This window comes from Hyperolius riggenbachi, chromosome 10 (genome assembly GCF_040937935.1).
Source record: "Hyperolius riggenbachi isolate aHypRig1 chromosome 10, aHypRig1.pri, whole genome shotgun sequence".
Classification (NCBI taxonomy): domain Eukaryota; kingdom Metazoa; phylum Chordata; class Amphibia; order Anura; family Hyperoliidae; genus Hyperolius; species Hyperolius riggenbachi.
The window spans coordinates 234671423-234689880 of NC_090655.1; the positions used below are offsets into that span (position 1 = coordinate 234671423).

At 44.0% G+C, this 18458-nt stretch overlaps 1 protein-coding gene across 1 annotated transcript; it reads right to left on the reverse strand.

Annotated features, from left to right (window-relative positions):
- Positions 1-9530: 9530 nt before the first annotated feature.
- On the reverse strand, positions 9531-17524 carry LOC137534854 (zinc finger protein 660-like). Its single transcript, XM_068256524.1, has 5 exons — positions 17459-17524; positions 15202-15360; positions 14986-15083; positions 14639-14852; positions 9531-13573 (listed from the first exon to the last, which is right to left on the reverse strand). The coding sequence occupies exons 2-5, from the start codon at positions 15233-15235 to the stop codon at positions 12624-12626; spliced, it is 1296 nt and encodes a 431-aa protein (XP_068112625.1). The 5' UTR covers positions 15236-15360; positions 17459-17524; the 3' UTR covers positions 9531-12623.
- Between the last annotated feature and the right edge of the window lie 934 nt (positions 17525-18458).

Consider the following 18458-nt stretch of genomic DNA (forward strand, 5'->3'; position numbering starts at 1 on the left):
ATCCCACTTTGCATTTCAGTTTGGCACCTCTGCACTAAACGAAACGCAGCCGGTAATGTCCGCCTCTGCCGAGAATCCAGCATGTACAGCAGTCCCCGACATCCCTCGGCCATTCAGCCAGCGACCTGCGCCCGAGCGACGGACAAGTCTCCTTTAGTCTTTACAAAAGTACTGTTGCAAAAGAATCCATTGGCCAGCCTCCCTACTCTCTTGCACACTATTTTGGCAGTAGGACTGCTCCACTGTCATTCAGTAAGTACTCTGGAAAATAAAGAAAACCCTGAAAATCCCCATGTGGGGATGGACTATTCAAAAACCTGTTGGATCTCTCAGATTTGTACTGCCCACTGTAAGTGACAGCAACATAGGAAAAAAGGTAATTTATGTTGCATTTTAATGTGGCATAAATGTACTTATGCAATTTTACACTAAAGCGGTCCTTTAACTCTATTATAATGTTCCTTATAATTTTAACCATTGTGACAGATGCCTCTCAACCTCCCCAGGCACAGATTTTCCATCTTGCTGGGCAATGATCTCAGCACCAGCAGCTCGCTAGGTGGCTATCAACGGGATGGCCGAACAAACACACACAAACACAAATTCTTCAACAGTAACATGCACCATACTCAGTAAACAAAGTCTTGGGTCGACCTTTTAAGACCATGGCCTTTTAAAGAGTACTTCCAGCATAAAATTGACCACCCGTAAGGTAGGGTTAATGACTCACCTGGCTTACTCGTGCATGCACAGTACGGCGGCGCTCATACACAGAGAGGAGCGCTGCTAGAAAGAGGAAGAGAGACCTGGCCATTGGTGGTGGGGTTGAGGAGAACACAGGAAGCCCTTGGACCGTCCAAAGACTTTTCTCTGCATGGCCTGGAATGCAGTGGGGGTGTCTCGGCACCTTGCAGAAAATAAATATAGGAGACAAAAACGGGAGCCCAATAGTGTAGTATGTCTGTATACAATAGAAAATGGAATAGAAAAAAATACTACTCACAAAGGGGGGTTGCAAAGGGCAACCGAACGTAAGAAGCAGGTGGAGACCATGAACCCAAATCCACACGGGGTCATTCCAGCCGGGACCTGGATGTGGTCGCTCTCCTTGGAAAAACAGGGACAGGCATCCACTGTGGTGGACCGACAGGTGGTCTGTCACCACCCCTCAAACACTGAGTGTGTGGGGGTGAACTAAGCTCAATTGGAGTAAAGAGACGCCCTGGTTGAAATAAAAGCGTCTAAAAACAGCTTAAAAGCGAAAAGATAATATAAGGTGGCTTACCTCAATAACGAAATCTTTGTCTGTAACAAAGATTTTTATTTAGCACAGGCCATTTTTATTTAGCCTGTGCTAAATAAAAATCTTTTGTTACAGACAAAGATTTTGTTATTGAGGTAAGCCACCTCATATTATCTTTTCGCTTTTAGGGCCTGTACACACTGCTGCGCTTTTCAAACCGCATGTGCTTATTAATCGCAAGGTCTTTTGAAAAATAATGAAAATCGTGAAGACCTGTACACACTGGTGCGATGCGCTTTTTCTATTCTCATGAAGGCTTGCGCTTTTAAAATCGCATGCGATTTTAAAAGCGCAGCAGTGTGTACAGGCCCTTAAAGCTGTTTTTAGACGCTTTTATTTCAACCAGGGCGCCTCTTTACCCCAATTCTACATGGCCTAATTGGTGGCTGCTGAGCTGAGGATTGGCGCAGCAAGCAGGTGGGTGTGGTCACCGAGCTTCAGAAGACTTTGGGAAACATGGCCACAGCTGGAGGAGTAGTATCCACGCCCCTGATGAGTCACGCGTGTGACGAAACGCGTCGGGTGGAGCCACAGGACACACCAGGAACTAGACTCCAATACGGGAACGGACGGCGAACTCTGAGTGGAGCGGTGCACCTTCATAGGCCTTACCCGGGAGGCACGGGGGAGAGCCCGTTACATACTCTAAACGCCTGTACCATACCTAAGCTTTTGAGTACAATTTTAAGGAATAAAGCTTTTGTTAACTTTTACGGAGTTACACTATGGTCTACTTATTCCCTCTGTGAGGTACATTGGAACCAAATACCCTCTGTGAGGAGTACCTACACTACAGGAGCCATCTATCCGCATAGGATCATCTCCCTATGAAGATAACGGAATAAACAACGCATTGAGGCCATCGCTGATGCCAAGGAGGAACATCTTCTGAGCCCAATTGACCAGTCTCACAGTGGTCCACCTTAACGGGTGAGTGCGGTCCCAAAGGGGACAAGCTATCTTCATATACTTATCTACTTTGAAGTGGAGCGCTTTCTACATATACGATCTTTTCAGAAGGGATTTGCTACATCCTGCAGAAGGGCGCATACACGCAGCTTACTAATTGGAACTATCCCAACTTTTTGTTTTTTAAAGAGACTATTTATAAGACTGTTGTGATCTTATAGATCTGACACTGGTAATACGAACATTGCAGCGCTATTTGTTACATATACTATTTCTAATATTAGCTTCACAATGGCAGCAGGCAATTTGGATATATTTGAATATCGAGCTAAACATAGTGTCGACTTAGAGGTAATATTCAATGTGGAAGATGACAGTCAGGAAGACAGTCAGGATGACATCAAAAAAGATATTGAGGAGAAATTTAGATCTTTGGAACACACCCTGCTTAAGGAACAAAATACCTGGTGGGATATCACCACCTTAAGCAAATCAATCAATAAAGGTATAATACCACAAAAACTAAGGTGGGATTTAACCCCGGATGACGGGGAGGAAAGTGAAGAGAATGACAAGGAGTGGGGGGAGTTCTTTGATGGGTGCGGCATAGGACTTATGGAACTACTAGTAAAGAGGAAAACAACTCGTTTGGATCGATTGGGGAGAGAGGTAGCACAGATTCAAAAAAGTCTGGAAATACATAAGAATGAGGATTTATATAAAACCATATCAGAACGAACCTGTGCAACATTGATTAAACAAGAGAGGGAAATTATTATAAAAAAGAAGAGGAATTTCCAATTGGATTGGAATGTCTTTAAACTCAAAAGAGCTTATAAGTGGCAAAATAAGAGCAAAAATAATCAACCTCCAATATCAAAACCTAGGGACCAACTACCCCAACAGGTACACAAACAGGGGGCAAATAATCAGCAACCCCCTGATGAATCCACCCCAAATAGGGGAAGAGGAGCAATTCCAAAAAGACCATTAAGTAATAACCCTAGAATATCCCAGGAAGAACATGAGACGATGGGAGGAAGAAGGTACAGACAAAACAAACAGTACCAAAGGGACCCATATGGAGCTGGAAATAGTAACAGATATATATCAGAATCCGATCAAAGAAAGAATTATGAAAAACGGAATTTCCAAATCCCATTACAGAATCGGTACGATCCTTTAAGACATGAGCATGAATATCAACCTTTTTTAGGGTACAATCGGGGCCCTCACAGACCCCCGTGGAATTACCATCAGAGACCGGAGTACGAGCTGACGCAGCAGCCAACGCCGGGAGGAAACAAGCGGCGACCAGAAGGGGGGTACGAGGGGGGAGGCGCATTCAAGAGAAGAAGAGAGAAATAGGTAAAGGGATTTATAACATATCTGGAGTGGAACTGAATGGTGAGGAAATAAAACTACTGGACTCCGGCCTCAAACATGCACCCCCACAGCCAATAAACAAATTTAACACTTACATTGACCTACAAAAATATACGAGGGTTTTGAACATCAAGAAGTATTTCCTTAGTAAAGAGGGACCAACCAATAAAGCCAACCCAGCCAGTCAATATAAACACACAGGAATGAAGAACCGATCACTATTTAACCCACAGAACACGTGTAGTGGAAATACGATCGAGACCTTTAAAAGAATGGTGGAAAATGATATGGATAAAATGGAAACTAAAAGAACGAGAGGAATAACAAAACTGGTCCGAAGTATGCTGGAGGAGAAGAAGCTGGTGATCAGACCAGCAGACAAAGGAGGAGGGGTGGTGGTGATGAATCAGGAACAATATGGCACTGAACTTGACAGGATAGTCAATGATGAAAGCACCTATAGAAAACTTAGAGGTAATCCGCTCATTGCCTATTCTGAAGAACTGAGAAATATCCTGAGAGAGGGACTAGATAAGGGCATCTTGGATGACAGGGAATTTGAATTCCTGATGCCTACGGCTCCTAGAACACCAGTCATCTACCAGGTACCCAAGGTACATAAGAATGCAGAACATCCACCGGGACGACCTATCTTGAGTGGAATCGGATCCCTGACTCACAGGATAGGACAGTACCTGGACTTCTTCCTTCAACCGTTGGTGGGGGAGCTCCCACAAGTAGTTAAAGATACAAAACACATGCTACAGATTTTGGACACCCTGGAGGTGGGACAAAATGATGTGCTGGTCACAGCAGACGTAACGTCCCTGTATTCAAATATCCCGCACAATCTGGGAATGGGAGCAGTCCAATATTACTTAGAGAAGGAACAAACTATCAAATTGGAACAGCGACAATTCATAATGAAGCTCCTAAATTATGCACTGACGAGGAATTACTTCTGGCATCAGGGGAATTATTATCTACAAATTAAAGGCTGTGCGATGGGGGCGGGGTTTGCACCCTCACTGGCGAACCTATTTATGGGACAGTGGGAAGAACAAGTGCTGGGAAGCGAACGGGACCCCAGAATAAAAACTTGGCGGAGGTTTATAGATGACCTGTTTATCCTGTGGGGGGGGGGGGGGGGGAGAAAGGGGAACTCACGCTTTTTATAGAGCAACTAAATACTAACACAATGAACATTGAACTTACCATGGAAGCGAGTGAGCATGTAATCCATTACCTAGATTTGAATATAGAAAAGAAGGGAACAACATTGAATATGACTACTTACTTTAAGCCTACGGACAGAAACGGGTATTTATCTACCCAAAGTTGCCACCACCCCAAGTGGAAAAAAGCAATACCTAGGGGCCAGTTTGTGAGGCTACGCAGGAACTGCAGCAGATTAGAAGATTATATACAACAAGCACAAACATTGGCAGAAAGATTTATTGACAAAGGGTATGATGAAACCGAGATACAAAAAGAAATTATGGAAGTGGGAAAAAGAAAAAGGGAAGACCTGCTGAGGCAAGGCCCCCCAAGAAGTGATGAGCCACAACTAAAGGAAAATGTGCCATTCATCTCGGATTGCTCAACCCAACACAGGCAGATGGAGCATATCATTAAGAAGCATTGGCCAATATTGAAAGAAGATATTATCTTGGGAAAGATTCTCCCGGAACAACCGAAGTTCATTTATAGGAGGGCAAAAAATCTTAAAAATTATATAGCCCCAAGCTGTGTCAACCCACCCAAGACAGTGCACCCCTTTTGGCAAAAGGAAGGCTACTTCCCGTGTAGGGGATGTGTTGGGTGCAGGGAAGCAACACCAGTAAAATGTAAGGAAGTCACTTCCACAGCGAATGGAAGAGCATATAAAATTAGACAAAACATAACGTGCAACACAAAGGGGGTGGTATATATGGTGTGGTGCCCCTGCAACACCCAATATATTGGCCGGACTACCAGGCAACTCAAGACGAGGATAGGAGAACATATAGGAAATATAAGGAGAAGCCACATGGGACATAGTGTCTCGGACCACTACAGAATATACCATAATTCAGACCCAAGCTCCCTAAAATTCTGCGGGTTAGAAAAAGCAGAATATTCATGGAGGGGATGTAACAAAACAAGAGATATCTCCAAGAGAGAAACTAAATGGATTTTCAACATGGGAACTTTGCAACCGAATGGACACAATATCGAATTAGATTTAAATTGCTTTATAGCAAATAGTTAAAATAAATAAGAGTTCACACATTTGGCAATGAAAAGGAAGGGAAGGCTTTAGTGGAATTGACTCATAGGGCAATGTGTTAGAATATTCTGCACTGTAATATAATTAACAAGAAACAGATATGAATTTAAGCCACTAGAGGGTAGCCCAATTTAGATATGTAGAATAAATGTTTTTATTTCGAAATATATGATGGTTACCATTCCCTGCCACAAGATAGTGTAGTGGGGTCGAATGTGTTGTATTATGCATATTCTGTATAGCATATTTTGTATAACATATGTCACTTTTTAGCTACTTTTTAGCAATTTAAACTGGTTTTAATATGTACCTACAGTAAAGGTAATGGAATCTTCTATAACTGTGGTAATGTAAAACGGACTCTCAGCCCACAGCCCGTAACCACGCTGCAGCGCACATTCTACACTTCCGCCCCATAACGGAGCGCACAACCTAAACTTCCGTCCTACGGTGGAGCGCACAACTAAAGACTCCCACCCCAGGAGCGCACCCGGATATGGCGTCACTACGGCGCACAGACGCATCACCCCCTAGAGACGGCTGCACAAGCCGGAAGAGGGGCAGCATCACGGAATTACGTACACCTATAAAGCATCCTGGCGTCCTGTGGCTAGCCACGCCCCTGATGAGTCACGCGTGTGACGAAACGCGTCGGGTGGAGCCACAGGACACACCAGGAACTAGACTCCAATACGGGAACGGACGGCGAACTCTGAGTGGAGCGGTGCACCTTCATAGGCCTTACCCGGGAGGCACGGGGGAGAGCCCGTTACATACTCTAAACGCCTGTACCATACCTAAGCTTGTGAGTACAATTTTAAGGAATAAAGCTTGTGTTAACTTTTACGGAGTTACACTATGGTCTACTTATTCCCTCTGTGAGGTACATTGGAACCAAATACCCTCTGTGAGGAGTACCTACACTACAGGAGCCATCTATCCGCATAGGATCATCTCCCTATGAAGATAACGGAATAAACAACGCATTGAGGCCATCGCTGATGCCAAGGAGGAACATCTTCTGAGCCCAATTGACCAGTCTCACAGTGGTCCACCTTAACGGGTGAGTGCGGTCCCAAAGGGGACAAGCTATCTTCATATACTTATCTACTTTGAAGTGGAGCGCTTTCTACATATACGATCATATCTTCACAGCTGGAGGAGGCAGAGTTTCTGTCATGAAAGGATGCATGAGGTGAAAATTTTAAGTTCATTTTTACTTACCTGAGGCTTTCTCCAGGCCCTAAAAGCCTCTGTGTCCCTCTCAGCATTTCCACTCATAGCCACTCTTTTGGGGTCCTGTTAGTAGTGCATGCGTGGGTGCAGGCTCGCCCACTTGTGATCTTGTTCCCATGACCAGGAGCGTTCTGCACAGACCCAGTGGCACTCCACCTGTGCAGAAAGTTCCCGGCTATGGGAGCACAACCGTGAGTGGCACATAGGCGTTCTCACGCATGTGCAGGAGCCGCCGTGACGCTATGGAGGGGACCCAAGAATAGTGGGAGTGGAACTGCGGCGAGGGACACAGAGACTTTTAGGGGCTGGAAGAAGCGCAAGGTAAGTAAAAATGCACTTAGACTTTTCGTCTCATGTATCCTATACTGAATTACAGGCGAGCAGGTGAGTGATTAGCCCTACCACCGGCTGATCCTTGCAGCAATAATAGAGAACCTTACATTGCACAATCTCTATTTTACAATGGAACTATGGAAGTAGTCTTTAAGAATTGTGTGCATCACTCACTGTCCTGCCCAGACAGGCATTTCCAATCGAGGCTGCACTCAATACCATTGTTCTATGTAAGACATTCAGAGATTCAGCTTAATTTTTAGATAACATTTTAATGAAGGAAAAAATACAGTTTGAAAATGTTTACAAAATAATAGGCACAAATAACCATATGCAACAGTATAAAATAGAAGGGAATTTATTGAAAACATAATTTTGATTCTGCCTGGTCTACTTACGGTGAAGAATTCATGAATTAAAGTGAACCGAGCACCTTTTTTTCACTCAGGACATTTCTATAGCACATGAAAAATGTATGCCGACTATCTGTTTCATTATTAAAATAAACTTTAATTTTACCTTGTATTTTACATTCAAAGTTTTTAAATTGGCCTGTTTGAGCAGACCTGCCGACCATCCCCATCCGCAGAAAGTTCAGTAACCTCTAATTGTTTTATTGCGCTAATTACCAAGAGGTAAACCATGCCTTTCATCAGCAAAGAGGGTGAATAATTAGGAGTGTGTTTTCAAAGCCATGCTTTGAAAACACACTCCTAATTATTCACCCTCTTTGCTGATGAAAGGCATGGTTTACCTCTTGGTAATTAGCGCAATAAAACAATTAGACGTTACTGAACTTTCTGCGGATGGGGACGGTCGGCAGGTCTGCTCAAACAGGCCAATTTAACAACTTTGAATGTAAAATACAAGGTAAAATTAAAGTTTATTTTAATAATGAAACAGATAGTCGGCATACATTTTTCATGTGCTATAGAAATGTCCTGAGTGAAAAAAAGGTGCTCGGTTCACTTTAAAGGACACCTGAAGTGAGAGGGATATGGAGGCTGCCATATGTATTTCCTTTTAAAGGGGAACTGAAGTAAGAGGTATATGGAGGCTGCCATATTTATTACCTTTTAATCAATACCAGTTGCCTGGCAGCCCTTCTGGTCTATTTCTCTGCAGTAGTATCTGAATCACAGCAGAAACAAGCATGCAGCTAATCTTGCCAGATCTGACAATAATGTCAGAAACACCTGATCTGCTGCATGCTTGTTCAGGGGCTATGGCTAATAGTATTAGAGGCAGAGGATCAGCAGGGCTGCCAGACAACTGGTATTGCTTAAAAGGAAATAAACATGGCAGCCTCCAAATACCTCTCTCTTCAGTTCCCCTTTAAGCAATACCAGTTCTAATACTTCTAGCCATAGAACCTGAACAAGCATGCAGCAGATCAGGTGTTTCTGACATTATTGTCAGATCTGACACGATTAGCTGCATGCTTGTTTCAGGTGTGACATACTGCAGCCAAATAGACCAGCAGGACTACCAGGCAACTGGCAATGTTTAAAAGGAAATAAAATATGTCAGCCTTCATATTCGTCACACTTCAGTTGTCCTTTAAGAGTAGTCTATTTTCAGAGTCAACTAAAGTGACTTTCAGTAGAGCTCCTTTAAACAACCGTTTAGCAATTCTTTTAGTCCCATCAGTCAGGTGCTTATTCCACCAAATCATAGAAATCCATAACACAAGCTGACGGGGTTTCTAACATTATTAGCGAATGTGTCCCTTAACACCTACTTAAAGTGACATGTGACCTGATGAGTTAACCTCCTTAGCGGTATGCCCGACACTGTGTTGGGCATGCCGCTCGCTGGCCTCAGGAGTCCCCCAGTAAAAATGTAACAGATTGCATGCCTGCAAAAGCTTTAGCTAGCTCTAGTAGGCTAACTAGTATTGGTGGCCAGAACCCCCCCCCCCCCCCCCCTCTCCCCCATCGCCTCTGATACACCGATCCAGCCGCTTATACATTGCCCAGCCTGGCTCCAGCAATTGCCGCAGCCTCCCAGCACAGCACTGGTCTTCTCTATGGGGAGGATCGTACATGACGTCACCAACGTCATGGCATTATACGCAGTCACCATCCACCCCATAGAGAAGACCGGACCTGTGCGGGGAGGTTGTGCTGATCGCTGGAGCCAGGCTGGGCAATGTATAATCGGCTCGATCGGAGGGATCAGAAGTGATCTGGGGGTGCTGGCCACCAATACTAGCTAACCTAGTGCTAGCTAAAGCTTTTGCAGGCATGCGATCTGTTAGATTTATACTGGGGGACTATGAGGCTGCAAAACCTCCTGAGCGGCGTAATGCTCAGGTTAAACAAAAGGTGCATACTGTATATTACTAGTCCAACTAACAGAAGTTCAACAAAGAAGCCCACAGCACACAATGCCAAAACAAAATACAAGGAACTTTTACTAGGCAAAAATCAAACAGACAGACTAGGCAGCTGACGCGTTTCAAACATGAGTCTGAAATGCGTCCCCTGCCTATTCCGTTGAATATGCCTAATAAAAGTTCCTTGCATTTTCTTTTGATAGTGTGCTGCGGGCTTCTTTGTTGAACTTCTGTATGTTGCCCAGAGGAGGGCTTGTCAGGCACCACTAGTAAGGGAAGGGGTTCTAGCGGTCTACCTCTCTGTCTTTCTACTAGTCCACCCAAGAAATGGTCTAAAGTTCCTTTCTGTTTTCCTGTGTTGATAAACTTTGTATTTTTTGGAAGTAATCTATATTCATCTCTAAATGTTTTTTCAAACATTCCTTGAAGTGAACCTCCGGACTAAAAATCTACTCAGCAGAACTGAAAAGGCTTGGTGTTTCTTTAACAGTTTCACAGCATCAGAACTTTGTTTTTCTTACCAAAGCATCATGTTTAGCTGCATTTTTAGCTAAGCTCCACCCATCAAATAATACTGCCCGGGCTTTTTTTCCCTAATGCTGTGCAAAGCATGATGGGATTTCCTATGTTGTTATTCACGTTGCCTAGCAACTGGGAGGGGTGATCAGGACACGGGACAGTTGGGACTGTGTCTCATGCTCCCTGTCACCTCCTTTCAACCAAATAGATGGCTGACCTCATGAAATCAAACATTTGCCTGTTCTTTTAAAACAGGGTGGGTAAGAGATTATATTACCTATCTATTTTATAAAATATGTATTCAAGTTTGCTTATTTGTGGTTCTGCATTTTTTAGGCTCAAAACGAACTATAATGGATTGATTAAAAAAAGTTTGGGTACCCAACCCCCGCCCCAGGCCCTTCTTATCTACCCCCTGGAGTATGTGCACCATGCTCTGAGAAATTATGAATTAAAAGACATCAAATGTGACACTTGTGATGGGTTATTTCTATACAATGCTAATTGCTCAATGGCGTCAATGGATTCTAGCACTTTTAAAGGGGACCTGAAGTGAGAGGAATACAGAGGCTGCCATCTTCATTATCTAATAAATAATGCTGGTTGCCTGACTCCTCTGCTGATGCTCTGCCTCTAATACTATAAGTCACTGACCCAGAATGAGCATGCAGGTCAGATGCTGTGACTCCACTGGCTGAATGCTTGCTGCAGGTGTGTGACGCAAAAACAACTAAAGCCAAAAGCTCAGCATGACAGCCAGGCAACTGACATTGTTTATAAGAGAATGGAGATGGCTGTCTCTGTATTCCTCTCACTTTAGGATGCCGGTAACATACCAGCATTTAGTATGTTCCCCAAACCCACTTGGAGCCATTCTGACTCTGAATGGTAACATACCAAACTCTCTCCCCCTCAACCCCTCCATAACAGGGACAGTCTCATAGCTGTCACATTGCTGTACCCCTCGCATCACACCGCTCTGTGACTGATATGCAGGGTGTATGAGAGTGACTGGAACAGCTACATCTCCAGTTGGTAAGAGATAGCAAGAGGCGGAGTCACTGTGATGGTGCAGCAGCCTGCTTCCAGAAGAGAACGGAAGCTCCAGAGTGACGTCATATCTGGGAGTGCACGCTACTACAACAGCAAAGCATTGTAAGGCTGGCACCCAACTTATTGTTTGGGGAAATTGAGGGGGAAGGGCAAAAATCCAAGAAAATGTAGCTCGACTTTAACATGCACCCAAGGCAAATCTAAGATTAAAACCAGATAATTACCATAAGAAGAGGGAAGCCTCTGGATTCTGCAGAGCTTCCCATGTCCTCCTCGCCCCTACCGCTGCTGCGTGGGACCCTCCTGAAGATCACGACCGTGCTCCTCATCATGCACGAGTGTGGCCGTGCTGCATCCGTGAGCACAGCAGTGCTTGCACAGTATCACGGAGCCTATCGTGCTTGAGCAGCTCCAGCTTCCTGCGCAGGTGCCGCCGTGGCCACGCCCATGCATGAAGAGAAGTGGGTTGCAATTAGAAATCTAACAAGCTCTTCTTTTGAAGGTCCGTGCTCAGAAACAGTGGGTGCTAGGGGGACATGGGAAGCCTCTTCTTAGGTAAGTATCTGGTTTTTACCCTCGGATTCATAAAACTTTTGGAGAATTTAAAGGGAATCTGAAGTGGAAATAAACTTATGAAATAATGAATTGTATGTGTGGTACAGCTAAGAAATAGAATATTAATAGCATAAAAAAAAAAGTCATATATTGTTTCCAGCACAGGAAGAGTTAAGAAACTTCAGTTGTGATCGATGTAAAAGAGCTTCTCTTTTGGTCCCTGATTTCTGGAGCACTATAAGAAACAGTGACAGACAGCTTAAGTTAAGGTTCAGTGAGAAGAGACGTTCAGGGTCATTAAACCACACTCTGTATTTTAAACTATAAGACAGAGCAAACTGCAAATATGACAATATGATGCTATGCTATAGAAAAAAAAACTATATAACTGAAAATAAAAATATGAGATATAATAGAAATATCCGTACTACACATACAATTCATTATATCATGTTTTTTTTTTTTTCATTTCAGTGTCACTCTAAGCAAAGATTTGAAGTCATAGCGAATGAAAGCTGATGCTGATAGTAGATAGCCAAGAAAGTTATAGCTGCATTAGAGTTATGGATTCCTAAACATGTGCTTATATCTAGGAAGGATTTGCTGTGTGTTGTGTGAGATTTATCACGCTCTGACCCTGACCAGGTCTCCCCACCACAGACAGAGTCCTGTTTCTAGGAATGGCAGGATTTCTTCACTCCTTGAGAAAGGAAAATATTCCCTCACTGGTGGGACATGGTATGTATCAGGAATTCATATTTTGACTTGAAATATTGCCCACACTCAGAACACTGTTGCAGTTTCCCAACATTGCAAATGATCTCACTTGTGTGCGGGGCATTTGCCCCAGGCAGGGCACTTGCCGAGTCGGTTCCTTGAGATGTACCATTTTGCACGGCAATAGATTCACGCCTATGAACACCAAGGTGCTTTGTCAAGTGACTCTTTACTTTAAAACCTAAACCACACTCCGAGCAGTTATAGGGCCTCTCACCAGTGTGAATTCTCAGATGCCGAAGAAGGTCCGATTTCTCATTACATTTTTTCCCACACTCTGAACATGAGTAGGGCCGCTCTGCTGTGTGAATCCTATGATGCCTGACAAGATCATGTTTTGTTTTAAACCCTTTAGAGCACTCTGGACAGGCGTACGGCCGCTCTCCGGTGTGAGTTCTAGTGTGGACAACCAAGTCCGATTTGGTTGTAAAACATTTCCCACACTCAGAACACGAATGTGGCTTTATGCCTGTGTGGTTACGTTCATGGACAAGAAGAGTTGAACCTGAAAAAAAACTTTTGCCACATTCTGAACACGTCCAGGTCCGAACCCTGTTGTGATATTTTTGATGGGAAGCAAGTTTTGCTTTTGAACTAAAGGATTTCCCGCACTCTGAACATGGAAAAGGGGGCTCGTCTGAGAGCGCAGTCTGGTGAACTGCAAGACTGGATGGAGATGAGGAGGCTTGATCTGAGTCAGAGACCAGAAATATATTGCTGTCTCCCTGTGTAACTGTGTGCCATGTATCATCAGATCCTTCGGGTTCTCTGTGACAAGACGTTCCACCGATGGGATTTTCAACTGGAGAACATTCTGTGGCACCATTATCTTCTGCAGCAAAGCCTGGATGTGACATAAGATGTTCCTCTGAGGGGTTCCCGAAATAGTGTCCATCTAGCACAAAGGAAAGTTTTAATGTTCAACCCTGAAGATCCTCTGAGTTAATGTAGCCTCAGCAGTCAATTAATACACATACCTCTAATCATTTTCATATTAATAAACTTATTAGTGGTCAAGGTAAGTCATAAAGCAACACTAACAGCATAATCTCCTCCCCATTTGTTGGTGCTATGATGTTATACTGAGGAATGGAGATGGACCTTTCATATGGTGTACAGTATCTCCTCCTCATTTGTTGGTGCTATGATGTTATACTGGGGAATGGAGATGGGCCTTTCATATGGTGTACAGTATCTCCTCCCCATTTGTTGGCACTATGATGTTATACTGAGGAATGGAGATGGGCCTTTCATATGGTGTACAGTATCTCCTCCCCATTTGTTGGCACTATGATGTTATACTGAGGAATGGAGATGGACCTTTCATATGGTGTACAATATCTCCTCCTCATTTGTTGGTACTATGATGTTATACTGAGGAATGGAGATGGGCCTTTCATATGGTGTATAATATCTCCTCATTTGTTGGTACTATGATTTTATACTGAGGAATGGAGATGGACCTTTCATCAGTTACACATTATGTGCCACAAGCACCACTAAGACAAACTAGTGAGCAGAAAACTATCCAACATGGCCAGGTATTAGCTGACAATAGGTAAAGTTACTCTTACAATGTAAATGGACATTGGTATTGCTGGTCTGTCACTTCTATACAACCTCATTTTACCAGATTTTCCTTGGACTCTCCATAACTGTGTTTAATGAAGTAATTTTTTCCTTTTTTGGTACAAGTAGCACGCAGCAATTTTACGGTTACTACCGGTGACAGTATTGGGTGCGCTGCCTGACTAGTGCAACCTGCGTTACCTAAGTAACGCTAGCATTGCAAGGGTAGCCTTAACAACATTCCTGTTACTTAGGTAATGTGGGGGGGTGCACTAATTAGACAAACTGCTACGCGGTCATCGGTAGTAACGGTAAAGTTGCCATGCGCTCCTTGCACACATCATCAATCTTACTGTAGCTTTGTGAATCAGGGTCTTTGTTTCTCACTTACCTGTTCCAATACTCGTAGAACCTTCATCCTTTTTAACAGTCTCCATCATGTCATCCTCCTTTATGGACTTCTGATCGGCCGACACATACGTCTCCTCTTCTTCCTTTTTCACTATCACCATTGTAAAATCCTCCTCAAAAGTTTGGGGAGAACTTCTCACATTTGCTTCATTTTCTTGCTTAACCTCCACTTTCAGATCAGTATATTTTTCATCCTAAACATACAATCAAAGAAATGTGATTAAAAAAAAAAATACAATCAATCAAAGAAATGTGATCAGTTATAAACTTAGACTTGAAAGAGGAACATGAGTTTGGTGCGGTTTACAGACATTCAGTTTCACCTACCTGATCATGGTGGTGGATGGTGAGATCTTCCTGTAGACAATCCTGGGAATAAAGGGGACCTGTAAATGTCTCTGGTGGGTTTCTGTTACTGGATCCATCTGTGGGAAACACACACAGTGACTGAATACATTGCCTCTATGTGTTTATCTGATGATGGGGAGATCTAGGTGGACCCTCCATACTGCTCTCTCCTTCACAAACAATGTCTCCTCTTACCTGGTGATGTGAGGGATGACTGATTCTCCATCATGGTGTCCTTGTAAAAATCCTTGTGTCCTAAATACTACCAATGCAGTTCAATGATGTTGGTGACCTCTGTAACTGGTTTTTAGGTTTATAGCCTATGGTGAGTGTCTTGCTGAGTAATTGACTAACCTATTAAATAAAAAAAGATGGTATCAGTTATCACTGTATGTGTTCATAGAATCTTCCTCACCCTTAAGTTGCGTACACACGCACTACTACAGAAAATGACAGGTCCGTCAGACCCTCCCACTGGGCGGTCGTTCTCCCGACAGTACTACGTGTGTACAGTCTGCAGACTGGTAAGGCTGTTTCTGAACGATCTGCTGAGCGGATCGTTCGCCTTATCAGTCTGCAGAAAGACTGTACACACGCACTACTGTCGGGAGAACGACCGCCCAGCGGAAGGGTCTGAAGGACCCGTTGTTCTCTGTAGTGGTGCGTGAGTACGCACCTTTACAGTCAAGTGTATGTTTAAATTAAAGATATCAGTGACCATAAGACATCCAAGAATACTCTTTACCTATCCAGGCAGGTGTATGTTTTAATAACAGATATGAACAGAAGGACCTACTAGACACCCCCTCCTCTCTCCAGACAGGTTATAGTCATATCATTTGACCTCCCAGAATCCTCCTCCCATGTCAGGTGTGTGCTTTTCAAATAAACATAATAAACATATTAATATACAAAAGAGTAGCATCATGTGATCTCCCTAAAGCCTCCACACCTCTTTGGCCATGTATTCGTCTTATTAAGATACTAGTTGACCTAAGCCCATTTAAAAACGGGCTCTAGGTCTCTGCTACACCGCCGCATGTCAGTGCACATGCACGTGCGCACCTATCTGCCGCACGCGTGCACACTCCCGGCTCCCTGTCCCCATCCCCCTCCTGTCCCTGCATGCTACACATGCGCAGTAGCACAAAACCATGGACACACAGACAGGAGGATGGCACAGGGACAGTTAGGTATTATTATATAGGATAAGTCATGCCATGTGACCTCCCAGAATCCGACTCACCTCCCTGTTCAGGTGTTTTACTAATGGAGCAAGAGTAATGTCATGTGACCTCTTAGAATCCTCCTTACCTTTCTGCTCAGGTGTTTTACTAATGGAGCAAGAGTAATGTCATGTGACCTCCCAGAATCCTTCTTACCTTTCTGCTCAGGTGTTTTACTAATGGAATACGAGTGATGTCATGTGACCTCCCAGAATCCTCCTCACTTGTCTGGTAAGAGTACCTATCAGCAGAGTAAAGCCTCATACACACGCTTGATGAGTCTTGGCTGAGGTGGCCGATAATGACCGCCCCTGCTGAGAATCTAGCATGTGTACACAGCAGCCCCTGATGCCACCAGAGGCCTCGGCCGGAGAACAGTCCAGTGGATCGATTCAGCTGATCATTGGCTGAGAGCATTGTTCTCCCCACTCACCGTCTATTGGGTGATGTCACTCCTGCGTTGCTCCATGTGCCCTCCTGCATAGCGACAGAACACATCACTAGCCTGCTGCCTAGTGTCACGTCCCTGTCGAGCGACATGCTTCGTAAGTTTTCAAAAGGTTTTAATCTTTGAACACACGCTAGATGTTTCCATGTGCTGCCGAGGGCATTGTTCTCTCTCTTGCCCCTCTCACTCCCTTGTGCGCTGCTCTGTCGGCCCCCAGCCCCTTCACATAGCAACAAAACATGTCACTAACCTCTGTGGCCAGAGTCCCGAACCCTTTCTTGTGACATGCCCTGTACGTGTACTCACATCCATGGACTACATCTCCCAGCATGCATTACGGTGGTCATGAGCGTGCCACTTCGTCAAGACCTTCACAATGTGGCACAGCTGCAGGTCCCATTCGGACAAGGGTCAGAGGAACAGCCCCCCACAGTGCTGATTGCAGTGACTTACCTTCTTTATAATGTGGTTATATGAACTATAAAGAAAGCATTTCTCTGTAGATGGACTGCAGTAGAGATGACTGATGTCCTTGTACTTTGACCTATTACAGCAGAATTCTACCATTCACTGCTATCAGCCATTTATTTGACAAAGGCTACACTCCTTATTTCTTACTTATACTAGTGAAGGTCCAGATACTCCTGCATGTCCATAAAGTCTCCACTTAGATTGAATCTGAGCAATAAACCCCAGCAGATCTGGGTGTACAGTTGTACATAAATCTGTCTGTATATAGTTGCTTAACTTTCAATGAATATATAACAAAATAACATACCTTATGCCCTTCTTTGCTGCCAGTGACAGTGATGTCTACTCTACACTTCCTCTCTGGGCCCCGCCCCTTCTATTTCAGTAATCACTTCCTATCTCTTCTTCCCACTCACAAAAGCACAGCTCGCCATCTTATGGAGAATGTCATCACTGCAGCTGTTATATTGTTTCTACATTATAAGCCAAGCTGTGTGTGCGTGGGTCATTTTCTGCCCACAACTCCTATAATACTTCTATATAAGCCTTGAATTACCTACAATCATAAGTAAATAATAACTGAAGAACTTAAATGAGGACACACCTCCTGCCCTCAAGTTATCAATGGAATTACGACGACACCCAACTATATCTTTCCTTTAAGGCTGGTGTGACAGACCCAACTCTAACTATAAACGCCTGCTTATGTGAACTACAGCAATGGATGAGTGACAACTGGCTGAAACTAAATGCAGACAAACCTGAAGTCCTTCTGATCGGAGGGCAGCGCAGAACAAAACAACGTAACTTGCAGTCTTCACCACTGGGAATAGGCAGCACGGATCTATGCAGCTCTGATCATGTGCGTAGCCTGGGAGTTCTAATTGATGGGGATTTAAACTTCAGAACTCACATCTCTGCTGTGGTGAAATTATCCTATTTTCACCTTAAGAGCATCTCAAAAATCAAGCACCTTATCCCCCCAGAAGTTCTGCCAACTTTAGTTCATGCCTTCATTACCTCCCGACTGGACTACTGCAATGCTCTCTACAATGGCCTTCCAAAAAAGGTCTTGTACCGCCTACAACTGATACAGAATACTTCTGCCAGACTGCTAACCAACCAACCCTGTCACTGCCACATAACGCCAGTCCTGCACTCCCTTCACTGGCTACCTATAGAATGGAGGGTCCTATTCAAGATCGGCCTACTGACATTTAAATCACTGAATAATCTGGGTCCTGGATACATGAAAGAAATGTTGCAGCTGCGTAGCAATCCCCGCATTCTCAGATCCAAAGGTTATA